The 22736-nt window shown below is 42.3% G+C and overlaps 1 protein-coding gene across 6 annotated transcripts; it reads left to right on the forward strand.

Annotated features, from left to right (window-relative positions):
• c2cd5 (C2 calcium dependent domain containing 5) lies at positions 1–22251 on the forward strand. Of its 6 annotated transcripts, XM_042410711.1 has the most exons (30): positions 1–332; positions 819–927; positions 1103–1189; positions 1342–1513; positions 1616–1711; positions 2090–2245; positions 2342–2579; positions 5560–5720; positions 7346–7434; positions 9663–9771; positions 13885–13999; positions 14218–14316; positions 14425–14536; positions 14680–14759; positions 15213–15399; positions 15491–15655; positions 16506–16550; positions 17057–17197; positions 17278–17341; positions 17462–17523; positions 17825–17923; positions 18094–18183; positions 18316–18394; positions 19089–19181; positions 19277–19345; positions 19595–19627; positions 19954–20085; positions 21330–21523; positions 21621–21767; positions 21881–22251. In XM_042410711.1, exons 2-30 carry the CDS (start codon positions 838–840, stop codon positions 22004–22006), a joined length of 3330 nt encoding a protein of 1109 aa, XP_042266645.1. In that variant the 5' UTR covers positions 1–332; positions 819–837; the 3' UTR covers positions 22007–22251. The 6 variants fall into 6 exon arrangements, with proteins under 6 accessions (XP_042266645.1, XP_042266648.1, XP_042266646.1 ...); XM_042410714.1 differs by lacking the exon at positions 19277–19345 and having other exon boundaries at positions 2–332; XM_042410712.1 differs by lacking the exon at positions 16506–16550 and having other exon boundaries at positions 2–332.
• Positions 22252–22736: the final 485 nt, after the last annotated feature.

Genomic DNA, 22736 nt, shown 5'->3' on the forward strand with positions numbered 1-22736 from the left:
CGGACCACTGAAAACTCATTCATCATCACGCGCTGTATTCTGGTCGAGCTAGCCGTTGGTTTTACGCGCTAACCAGCGACACGTTTTATGAACCAAGAAGTCGGTCGTAACGTCGCCCGTATAGCTGTAACCGTATCTATTTAGCCGTAATATCAGCCGCTGTATATTTGTCTAACTTTAGCGACACTTTCCTGTCTGGTGTGCTGGGAACTAACGTGTCGTGTTATGGGAGAGACACGGAGGTCAGGCGAGCTTTGGGCTGTCAACAAGAATGTCCGAGTAACACAAGCCTGCTGCCAGTTTGACAGCTGTCTGTTGATATTGTAGCACTGGTAAGGATGATACTGTTTGCACTGGGAGCAGGAAGATGACAATGTTGTTACATAGGTGGCAGGATTGCAGTGTGATTGTAAAAACATGGCCGATCAGGTAGAGCTTAAGAGATTCTGACTGCAATGCAGTTAACCTAAGTGGCTTTTCTTGCTAGCTCTGCTTTGCTAACATAATCTAGCTAACTGACAGTAGCTGCCGTGTTCATAAACGGTTGTTCTGTAGATAATTTTCAACCGAGTCTGTAAGCTATTTACGGTTAAACTGGAAGCGTTAAAATCTAGTTTAGCTGGGGGGAGCTGGCGTATTAGCTGGTGAGTATGCAAACAGAGGAAGGAACTCTTCACACTGTCAACAACATATGCCATGTAATTAGGTGGTCCACTCCTCAGTCCTCACCGTTGTTTGTGACAGAAGCCTGGATTATAGTAGGTGTCAGTTGAAAATCTGCAGATCGATTTATTATTATTGTTACAATATTTTCACAGATCAACTGAAAATTGAATCATGCCTGGGAAACTTAAGGCCAAAATAGTGGCAGGGCGCCACTTGCCTGTGATGGACAGAGCCAGTGACCTTACAGATGCTTTTGTAGAGGTGGGTAAAAGTGCTTGAACTGCAAAACTTATTGTTTTTTTGTAATTAAATCGTTCACATCTGTAAAAGTATGTTTTAGGTTTGGTTTCAGGTTTGTTTCTACATTATTATTATTATTGTTAAAAATGATAAATGAGAGATTTAAAGCTGTGCTTTTATGTATTTTATTTTCCAGGTCAAGTTTGGAAACACAACCTTCAAAACTGATGTCTGTCCCAAATCCCTGAATCCACAGTGGAACTCAGAATGGTTCAAATTTGAGGTAAAATGTTTGATGAGCTTCTCTTTAAACTGTGCCAGCATTATTTTTAGTGCCTGCGTCACACAGATGAATTGCATTAAACCTTAGCTTTCCTAACCTCTGTTACACTCTCATCTAATGTCTTCTTTCCTTCTCCTTCCCTGGATATCTAGGTTGACGACGAGGACTTGCAGGACGAGCCATTGCAGATCACAGTGTTGGACCACGACACTTACAGTGCTAATGATGCCATAGGGAAAGTTTACATTGACATTGACCCGCTGCTGTGCAGTGAGGCTGCCTCTGTCATATCCGGCTGGTTTCCCATCTATGATACTATCCATGGTACAATAATCAGCCTGTAGAACCACAATAATCACGTAGTTGTTGTTGATCCAGATACGGCTATTCCTTATTAGACTTTTTGTTTCTATTATTTGCTTTTAGGTATCCGGGGGGAGATCAATGTACTCGTCAAAGTGGAGCTCTTCAATGATTTGAACCGCTTCAGACAGTCCTCCTGCGGGGTCAAGTTCTTCTGCAGTGCGTCTGTCTTGATATTTATTACATAATTGTTTACAGTTTGGAAATACCACATGAAATGTGTGAGTGTGTATGCATAAAATGCATATTGACAGTATGTGATAGATGGGGCAGGAACCCATGAAGCAAATGTGTGAAAGAGTTTAATTTGAGTACAAAATAATTTTGTTTTACGCATAAAGTTGATCATCTTATTCAGACTTATAATTACTGATGGCTTTTCAGCAGACAAGGTGTCATTTCCAAGATCAAAAAAACTACAATGCCAGCTAAAACAAATGGTTTGAAACAGCTGAGGAGAAAAGTAGAGGGAACTTTTTTCCATTTAATGTAAAATCATTTAACTCTGTGTGGTGTTTGTCTACTTCTGTATGGTAGCCACATCCATTCCACGGTGTTATCGGGCAGCGATGGTGCACGGGTTCGTGGAGGAACTTGTGGTGAATGAAGATCCAGAGTACCAGTGGATCGACCGTATTAGAACTCCTCGGGCCTCCAATGAGGCCCGTCAGAGGCTCATCTCTCTTATGTCTGGTAAGAAAATTCACAGTAATCCTCATTTCATGTTTGTAGAGTCTTCCCTGTTCTCCCCTCTCTTATTAATGTGGCTGTGTGTTACCCCCTGTGTAGGAGAGCTGCAGAGGAAGATAGGACTTAAAGTACTGGAGATGGGAGGAAATGCAGTGGTGGGCTACTTGCAGTGTTTCGATCTGGAAGGAGAGTCGGGCCTGGTCGTCCGAGCCATCGGTACTGCCTGCACACTGGACAAACTGAGCTCTGGAAGTGCCCCCAACACCAACACACACATGCACCCTAGCACAGCCCCTGCTTCCAATGCCTGCAATTCCCCTTCTAAGGATGGAAAGGAGTGAGTATGAACCAACAACACAAGCATGGACCCTGCCTCTTTTTATATGCAAGTTTCACTGCAAATTTAGTGTGTGAGAATGGAAGGAAAAGATGATCAGTGTGTGCATGAGAGGGAGAGCGTGTGGGTGAAATGTAAGTCAGTCTGTGTGTAGTCTAGCAGTTACTCCTGTGTGTGTCTCAGTATCTTTTGATTTCCCTTTGTAGATTGTTTGTCTATTGTGTGACGTGTATTGCATCACGAAACTAACAGCACACGACACATCCTGAGACACACACATGCACAGTGCACACACCGGCATCCTCAACCACCCCCCTCCCTTGTCTGCTCTTTTAGACCACTTCTTGCATGGCTTTCTGCTCTACCTCTGCATGTTCTAGTACTGCGTCTTTTTAGTGAGTATCTAGCACACACGTGTTCTGATCAGCCTCTAACAGTCTGTGTTTGTTCTGTTGTCCTCATCCTGGCTATTGAGTGGTTAGTTTGTGATTTCACTAGTCTCTGTAAGAATAATGTAGCAGTTGAGTGCATGTGTGTCTCTTATTAGCATTTATACAGTGTATCTGTGTGTGTGTGTGTGTGTGTGTGTGTATTTGTGTGTGTGAAATTGTGTGTATCAGGGATGTAAACACCTTTTGGTGATGACTTTGTTTCTGTTACGATTCCCCCACATGACCTGTGTGAATTTGATGAGAACATTTTTTTTTTTTTTGGGTGGGGTTCGATGACAGGAAATATATACTTGTTATGTACAAAAGTGGTTGGATGAAAGATAGCAAGGTTGATGATTTAGTACGATTACATCATCTTCTTCCCCTCCTCATCTCACTCCCTCCTCCAGTAACTTTGTTTTAGTTTGCCCATTCAAGTTGTAAAGAGACGATATGCTCAATGTTTTATTAAAAGTACTTTGTACACAATCTAAAACAGCTCAATGACTTCAACATATGTCATTTTCAATACATATTTCCCTATGCTTATTTCCTCTTTAACTGTTTATTCTTGAAACTAAAGTTACCCTGACTGAGAATTTTGCAGCAACATAAATGTTGTTGTTATTTTTACTAATAACTATATTTTATTCATTCATTATTTTGAATGATCGCCTCCTGCTTCATGTCCCCCTTAAATATTCAGTTTTAACAAAAAGTAGATTATGGAAGCAGGATGCAATTTAACTACAGCTGCAAAATAACAATTATTTTAGTTATGATGATTAATCTATCAAGTATTTATTGATTAATTGTTGAGGTTGTTATTGTTCTTAGCTTACAGCTAGTCTTACTTTAGTATTGTTATCTGTTTTTAGTATTGTTTTGTCTAAAACTTTTTATGCTACTGTCTTGGTTTCAAGCCTCAATGGTACTTACCTGGTTAAATAAAGGGTAAATAAAAAAAGGGGGGTAAAATGTAAGAAAATAGTCGAACATGCCTACAAGATTGCAAAACCTGAGATCAGGTCTTCAGATTGCTTGTTTTGTCCAACCAACAGTCCAAAACCTAAATATATTCCATTTACAATAATATAAAACCCAGAAAAGCAAAACATTCTAATATTTGATAAGCTGGAACTATTAAATGTTGGATATTTCTGCTTGATTATTGACTCAAACAATTAATCCATTATCAAATTTATTTATTTTGGTGTGTTTCAGCTTTAATGGGGACTTTTCATGGGGATACACATAAATAGATTCTCTTCTTTCTAGCATGTCCCTGTATACTTTAATATGTATGAGCCTCTTTGGGTCTCTTTTATCTTTTTGATCTCTGTTGTGTTTGCATCCCTGCTGTGTATGTCTGTGTGAGAGTGAGATCTTTAGCTGAGAGCTATGCATGCGTTTTCTGCTGCTTACACATGGCTTTAAATGGAATAACAGGGTAAAGAGAGGATGTAAAAACACACCCTCTCTTTGCTGTTCTTTTCCTTTTTTTTTTTTTTTTCCTTTTTCACTCTTGCAATGTTGTGGTGTTGTTTGTTGTGTGCGTTTCTTTCTTCCTCTCTGGCTTCATTCTGACTGGGACATTTCTTACTGCGTGTGTCCAAATCGGTCCTCTCTCTTCCTTTGTCTGCGTGCTGATTGGCCCAGGTCTCCCCTAGCCCACGGATGCCGCTCCACCCACAACAGCCCTGTGCATTCGGCCTGCAGCTCCCAGAGACTGTCCCAGAACTTCTCTGTCTCTGTTCCCACACTCATCTTCACTGGTATGCAGAGGCAGGGAAGGAAATAAGTGTAGGAGTAAAAGAAGTTGTTAGATATAAAAGAGAAGTAGATGGTGATGTTTGTATGTAGACTGAAAAGTGAATATACTTTTTTTTTTCTGGAGTCTGGACAGTTTGACGTAGTAGAAATATTGTAAAACAAGGCTCTAGCCAAAGATATCGAGACAAAGTAGGAAGGCAGACCCTTGCAGCTTTGTCACAGACAGACCAAATGTCTCCACCTGTCGTGTCTTTTCACACCAATAGGGGGAGGGTATACAGTATGCCACTCGAGTCAGCCTTCGTTTTCATTGGCTGTTTGCGACAAAAAGAGTCTAAGGTGTGGCTTTAACCCTGAGGAAAGGCTTGTGATCTCTCTACAGACACCTGACCTTTGCTTCACTCCACTGGGACACATGCTTCATGCTCGTCATCCTCTGTTGGATCTTATCTTGTGTTTTGCCATGTTGCTTTCCTTAGTTTGACTTGTGTGTGTGTGTGTGTGTGTGTTTGTTTTGTTTTTACATTTTGCTCTCCATGCTTGCTTTTTTGTTCTCCAGCCATCCGTAGCACCTCAAACACACCTCACCCAAAGCAAACAACATGACACATTAAAAAGTAACCTCCCCCACTTAATGGGTACACTCACCTGCTCCCACGTATGCAGACAAACACACACACACGCACATACACACACGCTCAGAGGGTGAGGTGATGACTGACGTGGGTGTGTGTGTGTGTGTGTGTGTGTGTGTGTGTCATGTTCTCCCCTGGCAGGCCGGTATTTGGTGAGGACCTGCCCTTGTCCTCCGGCCCGCCTACCCCTTTCAGAGCCCTTCCCACCTCCTCCTCCTCTCCTCCCCCCTTCTCTCCCTCCAAGCCATGCAGCCGCCAGTCCTCATCATCAGACACAGACCTCAGTTTGACGCCCAAGACGGGTAAGCACACGTGGCCCCATTCCCTCCCCATGTCATCCCTCCCTTCCCCTACACTTCATGTGGTGCTACTCTTGTGGTGGTTTTTGATTATTATTTTTTTTAATTTTTAAATCTTTTCATATTTGAGTTTAACATTATTTTCTTTCGAAACAGTTTGTCATATTTATTTAGCCGTGTTCCATCCTCCCCCTGTGCTCAGGGGTCTGGTGTGTTTTCTTTATTCACACTATTGGGAAGAAAAAAAATACACTAAACTTGCATATAATATATAAATATAGTGTGAAGACACACCAGATCTCTTTGTAGTAGTTCTGTCCCTCTGTTGTTGTGGCCTTTTAATAGAAGCACTGTGTCTCATGAGGGGCTGTTGTTGATCTAAGGTCACTTCTTCATTAGCAACCATTATGGTTAATCATTGAGGAAAAGGTAAGTTCAGTCAAACTCTACCACAAGGACAACTTGAGCACATTTTGCCAGAGTTCTGCCTTAAATGCCACATAGCCTGAACGACTTTTTTATCAGACTGCGCCCCCCCGACCCTCAGGAGGGTACCAGCAATCCCCCAAGCCCACCTCCCTCCTCATTTCTTACTTCTCCACTACATTCTTTTTCTTGTTTTCTCATCTTCTGTTTCTCTTCTCCTTCTCTCCTGTATCCTCCAGTCACTCACCATTTCATTTATGTTAACTTGCCCACCTGCTTCTTTCGCATACCTGATTTCTCTACGCTTTTGTCCCCTTTATCCTCCTCACACCTCCCTTCACAGTTGTTGCACTTCTGCTCGCTTTCCTCATGGCTCTACCTGTCCATTCTCAATATATCTGTTTTTCTCTATGCACCTTCCATCTGTTTTTCTGCTGGATAGAGGAGCCCCAGCCAGTGAGACGCCGGCCTGGGATCTTCCTCTGCCCCAGCTCCCCCACCCTCTGCACAGACACTCTGTCCCTTCCTGGTACTGGCTCAGTGGGCTGTGGTCACGGCTCTGCCCCCAGAGCCACCACCCCGCCCCCTCCCTCCTCCATCCGCTCAGACTCTACCTTGCTGAGAAAGAGCGTGTCCTTCACTGAGGACCTGCTGCTGGCAGCCTCCGGTATAGTAGGACTGCTGTGTGTCATCAAGTAGAAGAACCTGATAACAGCGCAGTGTGAGCGCCTCTAATGTAACAACATCTTTAGGGTGGACAAGCCACAACAGACTTGTTCTCTGTGCAGAATATCACATTATAATTGTACATGGGATGAACAGCAGCACTGATCACATCCAGAAACATTAACTCCACATGCATGATATTACTGCTCAGTTGTGTTGGGAAACAACAATACTGACTGACAGTCTGACTCTCCTACCCCAGCACGCAGTGTGATATGTTTTTCAGGCGTATCCGTTTCTTAGTTTATCTAAATAAGACAAATATTTAGAGTAGGCTAGTCTAATGATGAGGAAGGAGCAGGAATATCTTCTGTTCTCAATTTAGATGTTTATTACAGTTCCAGTAGTTGATTTCACTTGATTTGTCATAATAACATTAATACTGCATTGTAATTATCAACTGAACTGGCTTTCTAGTCCATTGACGTATGTGCTAGAAGTGATAAGACTGAAGCCAGATTCTCCTCTGTGATCAGGAATGGGCAGTGGGGGCAGTGCCGGGAAGGAGGCGGGGCCCCTGAAGACTCTTCTTAGACAGCAGACGCAGACGGCTCTGGAGCAGAGGGTACGATGGCGATCACACTCACACGTGCTCATGCACACATATATATACGGATTCACTCTGTGTGCAGACATTTGCAGCTGAAACGCACCGCAAACTGCAAGTCAAAGCATTGAATTTTATATGATGTTTTGCCTGTTTTGGCTAGCCGTATTGATGCAAAACAATGTGGTTTTATTTTATAGCTATGAGCAGCAATAGATATCCTGCAAACTTGAACACTATTTTATTTCATTAAGAGTATTGTATCTTTTTAAAACTATCTTAGGTTTCTGTTTGTCTTAGAGTTTTAGAGATTTGCTAGCACCTACAACGATGATTTTATGTCTTATGTCAATGCAACTCAAAACAGCGAGCTAATTGTTTTACTTTTGACAGTTGACTCTTGCAATTTATGGTGTGTTTCAGCGTCTGATGTCTGCATGTAAGATCAGACAGCTACTTAATGTCGCACACCACTTTTTACATAGCTGTATTCTTTGTGAAAGCTCACAGATTTACACTGGTGAGGTGTTAAATGTTTTATAGGGAGTGGGTCTGTGTAAGAACAAGTAATGTTCCCTTTTTCTGTCCTCTTGACCACTTGTGCTACTCAGGGAGCGTCCTCCTCTGGGTTATTGTTAAACATCAGGGTATGTCCCATCAGTGTGACACTCTCTCTCCACCTCTCCCCTAACTCCCTGACCAGCTGATGGCCACCACCCAGTCTGAATCACCTCCTAACCCCGTCCCTCCTCTACTGTTTGTAGATCTCAAGAGGGGCAGGTCGGGTTGAGCAACATGCAGCGGGTCCTTGCGTGACCTCGCGTTTGCTTGGCTACCCACCGCACTCATAAAGATTCACAGACATGTTATGTGGAGGGCTGGAGAGGAGTTGTGTTCCCTTCAGGTTTGAAGGGGTGTGTGACTGTGGGTGTGTGCCTTCTGGATACTCATGTAGAACACCTCCTTCCTTTCTTATCCCGAGCCTTGATTTTTGGTTTCCTGCGTCGACGACGGGAATGAGCACGCTCACCTCATCACCTCATTCTTGTCTCCTTGCTCTGAGTGGGAGGAGCTGTCAGTCAAATTAGTAGTAGTATCTTCCTTACTGATTTTTGGACAAGAAAGAAGCCAATGCTAGTCCTCCTGCTGTCTCCCCACTAAAGACATTCATCAAATATACCTGCATGGTTGGAAATCCCAGTATGGTTTTCTCTAATGGTGGTCATCACTTCAACCTAGAATGAATACCAAGATGCTAACAAGCAGTCCAAGTATTCCCAGCTCTTCTTGTGAGTGAATGCATGGATCTGCATTACAATGTGTGACTGGAGGCAAAGGACCGGCTGTCCTGTCGGAGGATAGGGAGAAGCATGTAAAACAAAATCCCAATCCTCAGCCCGGACCTTGTCTGTGTGTGTTTGACCTTCAACTCCAAACCAAAGTAATGCATTTATATAGATTTGAAAGGATTGAATGAATCACTTGATCGGTGATACAATATATCTACACTTTATTGAAAAGATATTTTCTCAATCACTTCCAGATCTATTTGAAATGCTGTTGAGTTTTGTCTATACAAGTACAGGCAGAAATGGAGCAATTGGAGGAATCCTTGGGGGGGTGCACCTTGCATGTGGGGGGGCGTACACCATCCCACTTCAGTCCTTGCTGCATGTTGGCACTTTCCTAGCACATTTTCCTAGTCTACACATAACACAGATTTATCTTGTATTTCTCTCTATTTTGATCATTTAAAATTCAGTTTTTGACTACAGTTAAGATTCAGTACATTTTGTTTGGGACTTGAATATTTTTTTTCTTCAATACGCAAAGAGAAACAACAAAATCTGACAAGTCTGATGAGCAGTTTTCCTTTGATTTGATTTTGGCTCTCTGATTTACGATACAATTGGTTATATAGGGTCACTTATGGAAATCTTTGGCCGATATGCACCCAAAATGTGCTACAATTAGTTTCTGCTAGTTTAACATTTGGTAAATCTTGTATGTTGAAATGTCTGACAATAACATTTATTTTTACTTGTATTACTTAAAACTAAACAAAGCAGGACATTCAAATCAGCTGTTCACCAAAAATTTCTATTTGAGCACACAGACAATAAGATTATGTATATACCTATAGAGAGCTATAGAAAAATATGATGAAATAGAATAATCATGAAACACTAAATATGATGTGAGTGTTTTCCCCTGCTGTAAGTGACCTGGCTGCTTTCTTCCTGCAGGAGTTCCCCTTCTTCACTTTGACGTCATTCCCACCTGGTTTTCTGGTTCATGTGGGTGGAGTAGTCAGCGCTCGCTCTGTCAAACTACTGGACCGCATACACAACCCTGGTGAGTTCTGTGTACATAAACACACAATGTCCCAGTGCAGGTTGTCCATTGTCCTGTGAAACGATATGATTGAGCTCCTCCATTGACCTATCGTATGAGCGTCCAGTCTTGTTGCAACTGGCTCTCCTATGTGTGGTTCTAGTCCCTGTTTGCTTGTCCTGAAATACTGTGTCAAAACTTGAGTTATGTACGAAGCAACCGGTCCTAAACAGGTGAAAGCTGTTCCTGGTCACAGTCACAGGCTGCAGCTTTGTAGCATATTGGAAACAAAGTTAGGATAGGCTATCATCACCTGCATCAAACGGTTTTACAGATAGGGGCAACTTTCACCTTGTGGTTTGATTGACTGGCTTTGTGTAATGTATAGTCTGTGTGCTGGTCATGTGATGGCTGTGTGTGTGTGTGTTTGTGTGTACCCGCTGTGTTGTTGTGTGTGTGTGTGTGTGCGTGCGCGTGTGTGTGTGTGTGTGTGTGTGTGTGTGTGTGTGTGTGTGTGTGTGTGCGCTATAATGTTGCCCCCGGAGGTGAGGTGCAGTAGTGGTGCATGGCTCCAGTCTGTTGCTTGCTGCTTCTTCTGTGTGGTGTTGTTGGCTGCGGGTGGCGCTGTGGTGAGGTACTGTGGTATCTTATTTATGCTCTGCTGCTTTGAGTTTTAAAATAGGCTTCTTATCTCTGTGTTGAAATTCTAATGTTTTCTTATACCATGTAGACTTGATTAGTCTTATATTGACGATAATGAGACATTTGCTCATTAGGTATTACCTGCCCTTTTTGAAGGTGTTATATTCCCCCCGGGCAGCATCAGTAATTTTCATTGCTCGGTTCAATAGACCCCTTTAATTTGAGGATGTCTGAGAATTTAGGGAAAAGGGAGTGCTGATGAATGTGGGCTGGGTTAGGAGTAGCAGGGTTCTTTTCAGAGGTGGACAGGGGAAACAAAATAAGCTGCACAAAAATGACAGTTGGCAACAACACGTCTGTCATTCAATGATTAAACCTACAGTCTTCCTGTCTAAAGTAGGGAAATTGGCACTGTTTTCATGCCCTGGTCCAAATAGCAGGCTTAACTTGGAAACCATTCTGAAAAGAGCCCTGTTCACTGTTAGTATGTCATGACTTTATCTACAGACTATATTAAAGGTACCCTGTGGAGTTTTTGACCACTAGTAGCGCCATGGAGCCCTTGTTTTGTTTGTATCGTGCACAAGGATGCATATGTACGTGTGCAATACTCATGCCGATCGTTTCACACTATTTCACTGATCGACAGTTTGTGGTGATAACGCTTAAAGGCAGTGAAGAAGACTGCCAGTGAGTAAACATGAAGGTAAACAATGCAGGATTTAAAATATTCAAAAAAGGAGCTTCATAAATGTTTTGAGGAAAGAAATGCATTCAACACGTTTATTACACCCCACGGACATACACGATAGGCTTTGGTGAGAAACACTAAATGTAAACATAACTTTTGTTTGTTTACAAGAAAACTCCACAGGGCACCTTTAAGTTTAGAGAGTATACTGTGAGTTATGGCGCAGTCAGACCCGAAATCTGCCCGGCAAAATTTACTCACATGGTGGCCAAAAGCAGGGAGACAGGAATTGGCATAGATCAAACATAAACTAAGACTAATAAATAGGATTTCACAAAGTTGTTAATTATACATCGTTTTTTTTTTTAACATTTTACTGTAACCTCTGTCATTGTCCTTACAGTCAATGCAGTCATACAGCAGCTCTTCTTCTCTGCTGTCTGTATTATTTTGCTGTGAAGTTATGAATCAAGAATGTAAACAAACAATATTTTCCGATTGAGGGGTCAATCCCACCCCTTCTCTCAAACTGGTTGCTCATCGGAGAGCTCGTGTTTTGCCACGTTCCACATAAAAATGAATGGGAAGTGAAATCCAGTCTGACTGCGCCTTTAGATTGCTACTGCATGCTCCCTTTTCACATTATGTAGTCTTCTCTTCTCCTTAAATCTTCTCCAAATTTGAACAGGGCCTGTAGCTTTTCTCATCTCTATTCTCTTCTTTTCCTCGTCAGTCTTGTTTGAGATTGTGTTAGTAGGCCTGAATTTAGTTGTCTTTGCATAGTGACTGTGGAGTGCTGTCTGTCTCTGCATAGTGACTGTGGAGTGCTGCTGTTGTGCTGTGCTTGTTTGTTAGACTGTCTCTTCTTTTCTTTTTCTCTCTTTCTGTACTAACGGTGTGTTCTGGCCCAGCCTTGGGTAACACGCGCTCATACAAACTGCTAGACTGGAATAGTGTCACTGCAGGTATTTCCCCCCTTTTACTGCTCTCACCCACAGGAGTGATGGCAGCTCAGTGAAATAGATGAGTCTCTTTTGTTAAACTTGCACTCAACACTAAACAACTTTGACCCCAACTTGCCCAAACATCTACAAACAAATTCAATATAAGCCTGATAATGTATCGCTGAAAACTGATGAATTCAGTGAGCTGCCATTCTTCTCTCTCTAATCTGTGTGAGTGTGTGCTGAGCTGAGTTGAGCATGCGCTGTGTCCCCCACCCCACCCCATCCAGCCTGGCCTGGCTACCCCCCCTCCCCGGCTACCCCCCCTCACACCCAGCTCATCCTGCTGCACTGAAGCACTGCAGCTCTTCCCTAACGTTGTCCCAGCGCTGTTCTAATGCTTCCTGAATCGGCATCGTGGTCAAACCTTTCTAGACCAGAGGAGGTTTAGGAGGTTTACTCTGTGACAAAGAACCACTGACCGGGCATGTGCATCCCTAACTCACTGGGCCGTATTCATACTGAGAGAGCGAGAGAACGAGGAATGGATGGATGGATGGATGGAAGGCGGGGTGATAAAATGGGAGGCAGTATAGGAAAATTTGAAAAATGCATTTGGGATGTATGATGGGGAAAGAGGTGAGCTCGAGGTAATGGAGGAAATATGATAGCACTCAGCGATCTCTACCTTTAAAACTACATTTGATGGACTCTGGTGAATGAATATGGCCCTTCTCTGCCCATGAGCGTGCACATGGTCATGAGCGTGCACGTTGGTGAGCCTGTGCCTGTGTGACATCCTGCTTCTGGTTTAAAGGAACCCACTTGTGGGCCTGATGCCTGACCATCAGTCATTATTCTTCATCTCTTCCGTTCCCATTCCCCCCCTCCTCCCCCCACCCCCTCCCATTCATTCCCATCCCCTGTCTCACCAAGCAGCTGAGTTTCTCTCTCTTTCTGGGGCTCCGTCAGCATGTGGCCCTCCCAGGGAGTCATGGGGTGCGGCTCAATACTCTAATGTAGCTTCCTTCTTTGTTCAGTGATCTCGAACTACCAAACGAGTGAAACTTTAACCCAAACAATTAGGCTCTTCTGAACAGTGCTAATAAAACCGAGGTGGTAGTGGAGCAAAGCCTCATGAGACTATTGAAACACACCCATGGTTTAGCCTAAGTATGATGAAGGCTCAATCCCTTTGACCTTAAAACCTTTGTCACCAGGTTAGGAAACATTTTTCAGCACATCAGGCGCACAGTGTCTTTTTATATAACGACTCTTTTACCAACAAGCAAGATTTTCTTTCTATACCACCACAGCCAAAACATACCTACAGGCTGCCTCCTTTCTGTCAGTGTGGCTGAGGGAAAGGAGACATAAAGAAGAGAGAAACAATCAATGTGGTTTTAGACAATGTGCAAAGAGAATATTAAACACACACACACAGCTAAACTATCCATTGACTTTGCCTTCATCATCATCCTCAAATTGTCATAAATCATTCTCATTGTCACTTTGTTTTACAAAATGATAGTTGGTTTTGGCTTGCTTTGATACACCGTTTAACCCATGAATCACCAGAAAATACAACCTGTACTGTTTTTGCTGTCTGTTTATTTTCTGGTAAGTCATAGAAGTCCAGATATCAGATTAGATACAAACTTCAATGTCAAATTTCCTGTTAACATGTTTGTACTTGTCAGGGTAATCTTTTTTTTTAATCTAACTTGTTTTACAACAATTAGTTAGGTTTAGTGTTAATTAATTATTATCTAGACTGTACTGTTCAATGACGTTTTGATAGATAATTCATCTGAAATCTTTTGAAAGCTGTTTGATTCAGAATTTTGTGTTTTTCAGATGAACCAGAGACTCGTGATGCCTGGTGGGAAGAGATTCGCCAGGAGATCAAATCTCATGCCAAAGCTCTTGGTTGCCATGCTGTTGTGGGATACAGTGAGAGCACTAGCATCTGGTGTGTAGTTGTACACACACGACAAATTCCCTTCTCTTTGTAACTCCAGCTTTGACATGTCTCTGTGTTTAGCTTCTTCAGGACATATATTGTTGAATCGCTTTGTTATAAACCAGCTTGTCATTTGCTTTAATTCACAAATGTGCTCTCTTCTCCTTCTCTTACTCTCCCCCCCTTTCTTTCTTTCTTTCTTGATCTCTCACCTCCCCTCAACATAGTGAGGAGGTGTGTATCCTGTCAGCGTCGGGCACAGCAGCCATCCTGAATCCTCGGTACATGCGGGAAGGCTGTCTAGACATTGGCAGCACCGATCACAGGTTGTTTTGATTGAGATTTAATGTAAATCCATGTATGTGCACAGTTTGTCAGTACAGCTTGAAATGAGTTGTGGAGGCTGATACCAGATGGTGTGTTTTGTTCGCCAGGTTCGAGGAGCCGTCTCCCCCGAGCTGTGGCTTCTGTCACATACCGTATGATGAACTCAACATGCCGTTTCCTGCTCAGCTCACCTACTGTTACCACTGCAGACGACAAAAGGTCTCAAATATATTTTCTTGTATTAAGTGAAAGGCTCCTATATGTTGAAGATGTCTTTGGTTTTCCACTGTGTAAACTCAGCTTGGTGGAAAAGAAAAAAAAAAAGAATTCATTATGTTTTTGTTTTTTGTTTTTTTTTCAAGGTTCCTGATGTGCTGTTCACAACAATTGACCTGCCATCAGAAGCAGCTGTCACGGGGAAGGGTTGCCTTATCCAGGCCAGGTATAACTCCTCACAGTTAAATGGCTCCACATCCATTTAAAATGATGCCGATACTGAGAAGAAACACACCTAACTAAATCAAATCAAAACTTGTATTACTGTTACAAACTTACATTAGCCTTTTAGAATGCCAAATGCTTTGGCTCACATAAAAATCATAAAGAAATTTAGCACTAAATAACTTATAAACCAACAGAGATACTTCAACTAACAGTAACTTGATTTATATGATTTTAATAATACAATAACTAAGTTATAGTATAGTAAGTATGTTGCGCTTAGTTGAAATTTAAGTTTTGATTTCTCAAAACTAATTTGATTCAACTCTGATTTTTATCTGAAAATATCTTCCCAGCAGCAGAATGTAGGCTGAACAACACGCTTCCAAAAATGGAGCCTTACATCAAAGACATTGATCAAAACGAGTTAATACCAGTGTTTATTGTCTTCTAGACTGTGTCGTTTAAAAAAGAAAGCCCAGGGAGAAGTGAATGCGACGGCCATCTCCAACTTGCTGCCTTTTATGGAATACGAGCTACACACGCAGCTGATGAACAAACTGAAGCTGCGGAGCATGAATGCTCTGTTTGGTCTACACATACAGATCAGTGTCGGCGAGAACATGCTCCTTGGTCTGGCTGTAGGTGGACATTTTAAACTACCAATTTCATCTGACATACACGTGTTTTGCTGCAACACAGCCCTTAAAATATATGTATGTGTGTGTTCAGTCTGCCACAGGAGTGTATCTGACAGCCCTCCCCGCACCAGGGGGCATTCAGATTGCGGGGAAGACTCCTGGTGACCTGAGCAATGAGCACCACATCTTGACCATCCAGAAAAAGATCAACGACACTGTAGCGAAGAACAAAGAACTCTATCAAATAAACCCTCCGGTGAGACGCACAACACACCCGCATGTGAATCTGCGGAAGACACGTTTTGTGATTAAGTCGGCAAATCCCCCCTTATTACGCCAGGTTTTCACTGCTAAGTAAATTTGGGATTTTGTGACTCCCGTAAGCCCACAACCCATGACATAGTCAGGGTGAAAACCCTTCAATACAAAAGCAAATCCACTCAGTTGTCAGTTGATTAGCTACACCCAGCTAAAACTAATGCAATCTTATACAGTCTGATATTTAGTCTACCCTCATTGATGTAAATAGGTAAGCAAAATATTATAACACACATCACCATTCGATAAGATCTCCCTAAAAGAGTTGTAAAAAAAAAAAAAAAAGAACATTATAACCTACATAAATGTAGCATTTATTGCAGAACTGGTGTATTATACTTCACTAGTTTTAGCTAGGTGTACCTAATAAACTGGCAACAGAGGGTTAACAGTATTTGGAACCTGTTTCAGCCAGATTGTGGTGTTGGAAACATACAGACATCCCCCTGATACACTTTTTATTCATTTACCTGTGTCGTAAATGAATAATATTTACGACAGTTGTCCTATGATATAAAGATGTACCTTAGGATATCTTTATACTGCAAATAGGACACCAATAGACATGTCTTTTGGACTTGGATGAAAGATGCCAGATGAATAATATCTACAATTTATGGCCATCAAATTCTACAGATTTGTGCCTCTTTGTCAGTGTCACAGCAAGTTGATGAGCTTTCATTTTATAATTGTTAAAATAATGTAATCATACATTTTTATATATATATAGTCTGTTCTCTGTAAATCATGATAAACTTACCCCTGTTGTCTCTCTCTGGTCATTAAAGAAATTATTTGCCCTGGACCCTGAGGTGTTCTGCGGCATAAACATGGTACTGAGCACGCCAACTTTTAGCTGTGAGACACAGCAAAGCATGACAAATACTTCACTCTATTAATCGCAATTCTACACCACCTATACTCTGTATAACAGCTCTTAACCGGGGAACATTTGGGAGCAGGACAATGTGTAACCCACTCCAGAGTCACCTCTCGAGGGCAACCCACTGTAGCCTCATTGTATTATTGTATTTGTATTTTACCCCGCCCATTCACACTCTCACATGTGTATGTTTTTAAGGCGTGCGTGTGTCTTTTGTGCCACTCCTTAGTCTTCCAGATTCACATTCAAATTAACACCAGCCATGTGTGTGTGTGTAGTGGTACATCTGATTGGGTACTTGAGTGAGTGTGAGCATGTGGTGTGTTTATTAACATAGTCATTCTACTAGCTATACAGTCTGGACAGATGTGGGATTGCAGATGGTGGGCTGCTGTGATGTTCTGGTGTTTACCTTGATATCCCATCTGCTCAGACATCACATCCCTTTGCTTGCAGGAGCTGACAGAGGAAGCGGTGGGTTCTCCGATCCCTGAGCCCAGACAAAGATCCAGACTTTTTCGCTCTCACTCAGAAAGCTCTGATGAACTGTCAGAATTGGACCTCTCCCATGGGAAGAAGGATGCCTTCGTCCTGGAGGTGTGTGTGCTTCTAAAAATAAATTAAATTGATATGTAACTTTCATGGACAAGTGTAACTGTTTGCCGTCATTTCTATAGATTGATGACACTGATGCTGTGGAGGACATCCACTCTCTCCTCACTGATAACTCTCCCCCTACAGGTATGTGCCATGTACTCACTTCACAGCAGTTACGACAGATCACGCCCTGTACATGCTCAGTTAGTTATCTCCTAATAAGGTCAAAGCTCTAATGAATGTCATTACTTATTATGTCTCCAGGTTTCTACAGCTGCAACACTGAGATAATGCCTGGGATTTACAACTGGACTTCGGGAGTACAGGTCACTCATTATTTTACACTGTTGCTACCTTCACAGATTAAACACTTCATTAAACACTAAACATTTCGAGGCTATTTTCATGGTTTTTCATTGGTAAAATGAGAGTTTTTTTAGCCTATGCATATTTGGTATTTTCCAACCAGTCGACACATCTATGTTAACAGAAAAACTACAATTTGAAGATGATGATGATTGCAATTCTGCAATAAAGAAGTGTACCCATTACTGTACCCTAATTTAGAACACCTTTGTCTTTTTTTTTTATAAGTATATAATGTGTATGTGTGTTTCTGTTTTACAGATGTTTTCATCAGTGAGGGTCTTTAGGTTGAGTAATGCCAATCTTACTAATCAAGGCTTGAACAAGATCTTCACTGACCTGTGTGAGAATCTGCTAAGGGTAAGAAACCCTGTTGAGCATCAAGTGATTACGCCATATGTAGGACCATGCTGATGCTTTGTAATGGGCTTGGTGGATAGATCAGGCCTTTATAATGATTAATATTGTACTTTTCGTAGTTTTGTTTTCAGTCAGGAGTTATAAGTCTTTCAATTTATTGTTTGTTTTAGAGTTTTTACTTCAAGCTGCGCTCTATGATCCCCTGCTGTCTTTGTCATCTCAACTTCACTGTAGCAGTACCAGAAGAAGAGCTCATACAGGTGAGCATTCACAGGCTATCTCTGATTTATGAAATTGCATCAAAACAAAAATGATAGTAATACTGTCGATGCCTTTTTCAAATGGTTTCTTCTACTCTCACCTTCTACTGCACCACTCGGTCTGCCTCCCAGGTTGTAGTGACAGCGGTTGCCATGACATTTGACAAGGACCAGACCCAGGAGAAGCCAGCAGACAAGACTATCACCAAAGGTCTGTTGTTTTAAAGTTTGGGTCATTTTTATTTTCCCTACTCACCAAAAATCATAAAGAGTTCCAAATACATTTTTTATGTCTGTGCGTGTGGTTAAAAGTTATATTCAACAGTGAGATCTTAGTTCAGTTTCTGGGTGGCTGTGGGATCAGTGGCAGCTCTGCTCAAAAGCAGGGAGGCACGCTATCTACAGCACATACATCGTACTTGTTAGTCTAGTGTTAATAGCTTTTGTTGATGAAAAGTAAAAGTACATGATAAGTCCTAATAACTAGATTATCATGTGACGCTACATTTTCTACATATTCATATTAGTCCACTGTGTCTGTGGGTGCGTGGAAGCTACAGATACAGTGGATTAAGTTTTAATGGATTTTCTTTGTAATTAGTCAAATTAGTGAATGAAATGTAACATACAGTAATTTGATGGATGGATCTGCATGAATCACTTGATCTGAGCTACGACACTAACACAGTATCAATATTTAGTGAACCTTGAAACAACATGCAGAGACATAAAAAGGCTTTTAAGAGTTTGTCTCAGCAGTAGTGAAGTAGGTAAACACAGAACTTTTTAAGACCATAATAGTCGAAACACTTCAACGCATTTAAGAAACATCACTTGTGTTGTATTGCGTGTTTGAACTCAGAGCTGAAGCACCTGGATGATTGCGTATGCGTGTATCTTTTCAGGATCCAGTGAGACTGAAGAGCAGCTGCAGTTTCCCTTGGAGCTGTGCACAGACTCGTCATCCACCAACAATCAGCCATCATCCAAAATCTCAGGTAGCCTCAAATTCTTTTTCATATTTGCTCCCCGACCTCCTCCTCTGCCCTGCTTCACTAACAGGCATTGCCCATCTGCTCCACTAACACTTCAGGTACAGTCTCTTTACTCACCCCAGCTGCAAAACTCTGCCAAAATCAGCTGGTTGTGGTTCGCTCAGCAGGTAAATAAACAGTGTGTTCTGTTTTTGCCGTGAACTTAGATGACAGTGTGATGTTGTCTGGAGATGTCGTACTCCTGCAGACTTTAGATGGAGCAGTTTGATGTACAGAACATTTTAGATTTAGAATGAAGGTTACAGCATTGAAACACCTGCTGAGTGGGAAAGGGATTGACGCCGATCCCTTTTGGCTCTCTGTCAAGTGCAAAGGTAAACTTTTGATGTTTGTGTGTGTGTGTGTGTGTCTGACAGGTCTCCCAGAGAGTACCAATGTCTCATCCAGAGGTAAGCTGCCCTTCTCGTTTACCATCTGCCCCACCTCTCTTCTACCAAAACTACTACACTGCTCTGTTTTGACTTTTCATCCTTTTGTCTCGGACAGAATTGTCCTGCACTGCTCCCAGACCTCATCCACTTTTGTTCTTTTCTGTTCTTCTGTTCGTTTTTTGGTGTCTTGTTTTGTTTTTGTTTTGTTGTTGTTGTTTTGTTTTTTTCTTTTCTTGTTATCGTTGTTGTTGTCGCGTGTATGTATGTTTGGGTGTGTGCGTTTGTATGTATGTGTGTGTGTGTGTCTGTGTGTGTGTGTGTGTGTGTGTGTGTGTTCTCTCCAGCTGCCTCCGTTGATTACGGTTCCTTTGCAGACAGATGCAGCACCTGGCTAGAGCTGCTTAGGCTGAAAGCTCACACCATAAGACGGGGATCAGTTAAGACAAGTAGGAGGACACAGTCTCTAGCACACTCTGGTGATCATACCCACAAATACAGAACACAGTTTCACAAGCAGTCTCTCACACACACACACACACACACACACACATACACGCACACATGCTCGCATCAATCACACACCCCTCCATGCATGCCGCTGGGGGGCGGAGCATCGTAAATCAAGCACCAGCTTTTTAGCTAGAGTGTGAAAGTTGAAGCCCCGCCCCTCAGAGGGATCCACAATTAGCAGCTTGGCTTTGAAATTCCTGTAGCCATGGTAACCATGATGACAAATTAATAGGAAATGATTTTTTTTCCCACATTTAGCGAGCACCTCTTTTTTTTCTACGCACTTTATCTACTAGATCTGTAAGCAATTTGATGACAATTAATGGAGGAATCCCTTCGATTTTTCTCTGCATTTGCATTAGAGGATGAGAAAACACCACATGATTTGAAGAATATAAGAATGCTGAAACGTTTCATGTCTGAATCCTACAACTTTTAACACATACAATGTGCTAAAGATCGTGGTGGGGTGGGGGACAATGCTTTTCTGCAAGAACTGGTATGATTTTCAGTCCTGTGCACAGTAAGTGAACTGCAATTTGTGGCTCTGAAGGTTCCTGGTTTGATGGATGTAAGCCACATCAGGTAAATTTGCAGTAGTGGAACGAACATCTTTCACACTCTAGCTCATGTACATGTGCCCAGCTCAGCTCATAGCTATCTCTGTCCGTCTCCATTTCTCAAGCCTCTTTCACAAATGCAAACAGATATAAATACTCTCACATATCAATTGTGCTGCAAATACTGTATTCACACATGTAAACATACACAGCTGTGCCCAGGTCTGTCTGTCTGTCTGCAGACACTGTGTAACTGTCTTGTCTGTTTGCCTCAACTGCATGAAACGCATGTGAAACTGCATGGCACTGCACGCTTTCCAAGTGATTGTCTTGTTACAACACCAACACACCACTGCATGTAAATTCACGTGTATCTGACGCACACATACAACTGACTTACTCACATACAAGTGCACACACACATGCGTTACCCCTGCTGTGCAAACGCTAACAGGATTGCATTTTTGCACGCACATTTGACATCGACATTTCCTCCCGCTTCAAAGTTCATATTGGCTTTTAATTTTTTTTCATATTTTTGAATGTTTTCTGGTATCTCCATTCCCCTTTTGTCTTTTTTCTTTCCCCCTTCTATTGTTTCTTTTCTCGTCTCCCTCCTTTGGACCCCTCTGTTCTCTCTCAACCTACAGTGTCATCTTTGGATCGCAGCAGTCCGCTCCCCGAGGGACGTTCCCGCTCGCTGCGCTCCACCCGCTCATTTGGAGGAACCTCGGTCACCGTGGTGAAGATGACACCGCTCTCCTTCCTTCCTGGGTTGCGCATCATTAAATACCTCGGGATCATCAACATGTTCTTTATCAGAGAGACAACATCGTTACGGGAGGTAAGAAGAACACGCCACACGTATAAGCCCTAGGATCATCTTATACAAGGTGTATGCATACCTATACACATGAAACGTGTGTGTTTTTCTTCTGCAGGAAGGCGGAGTTAGTGGCTTCCTCCATTCATTCATAGCAGAGGTGTTTGCAATGGTTCGAGCCCATGTAGCAGCCCTTGGTGGCAATGCAGTAGTCTCCTACAGCATGAAAGAGTGTATGTTGATGGAAAATCCAAACAAGAACCAGGTAGCCAACGCACACATTTAAACATAAATGCAAAACAGAACTATTTCATCCTCAGACCTGACAGTCTTTAGTGTTTCTGTGGTTTAATCTTCCTGTCTTTGCTCCTCCTCTAGGCTCAGTGTCTCATTAATGTGAGTGGTGATGCCGTCATCTGTGTCAGGGAAACGGACCAGGAGCCCATGCCCTCAGTGACAAACATAGGACAGAGCAGCAGTAGCGGAACTGATGGGACTACATGACAATGAAACATGGACCCTCACTCTGTCTGCAGGACACATAATATGAGGACACACTCTCTGAGTCTAGCCGTCCAAATATGAGTAATTTATGTCTGCCTTAAAACTTTGTAAAAGATCCAAATATCTGGACATAGGTAACAAAGAACAAATTCTCACACACACAAACATGCAGTCTGTATTAACATGGAAGGTGCAGGATGTTTGTCTCTGTGTTTTTTATGTACATTAACAGAATTTTTGCAGGAGATACTGACATGGTTCTTTTGTAATTAGGTCACCTGAGAGTATTTCAAGACTCATTGGTTAAAACAACAGCCAAAGGACCCCTTTGCATCGAACTGTTGCCTGTGTTTTGCAGCCGTCCATATGGGTTTCACCCAAGGATACAGTATCTTGGCCATCCCTTTGTGTGTGGGCACAAGTGACACTTAAGGCAGCTATGACTAATTTGTCCATCCACAGATCACAGGAGTCACCGGCCAGACGGCCATGCCAAAAGGGACACCGCAATAAACCATGAAAAGATTTTAATGCAGTCAGATTCTCCCTCAGTGTTCTCGCTCTTGTTTCGAGTAACTTGCAGATTAAAGTCCCATCTGTCCATTTCAGTTTGGCCAGATAATCACTGTGCCGGGCAAGGCATGTATTTAAATTTCAACATGGCTTGTGCTCCTCCTAAAAATAGAAAATTTGCCCCAGAATATTTTGGAAATTTTAAAGCTAGAAACCA

This window comes from Thunnus maccoyii, chromosome 5, assembly GCF_910596095.1.
Source record: "Thunnus maccoyii chromosome 5, fThuMac1.1, whole genome shotgun sequence".
NCBI classification, from domain to species: Eukaryota; Metazoa; Chordata; class Actinopteri; order Scombriformes; family Scombridae; genus Thunnus; species Thunnus maccoyii.

Coding starts and splice junctions, on each gene's coding strand:
- c2cd5 (XM_042410711.1), top strand. CDS start 838: ATGCCTGGGAAACTTAAGGCCAAAATAGTGGCAGGGCGCCACTTGCCT. Junction 5,721..7,345: donor CAGTTTGACGCCCAAGACGG/GTAAGCACACGT, acceptor CTCTGTGATCAG/GAATGGGCAGTGGGGGCAGT. Junction 14,537..14,679: donor ACCACTGCAGACGACAAAAG/GTCTCAAATATA, acceptor TTTTTTTTCAAG/GTTCCTGATGTGCTGTTCAC.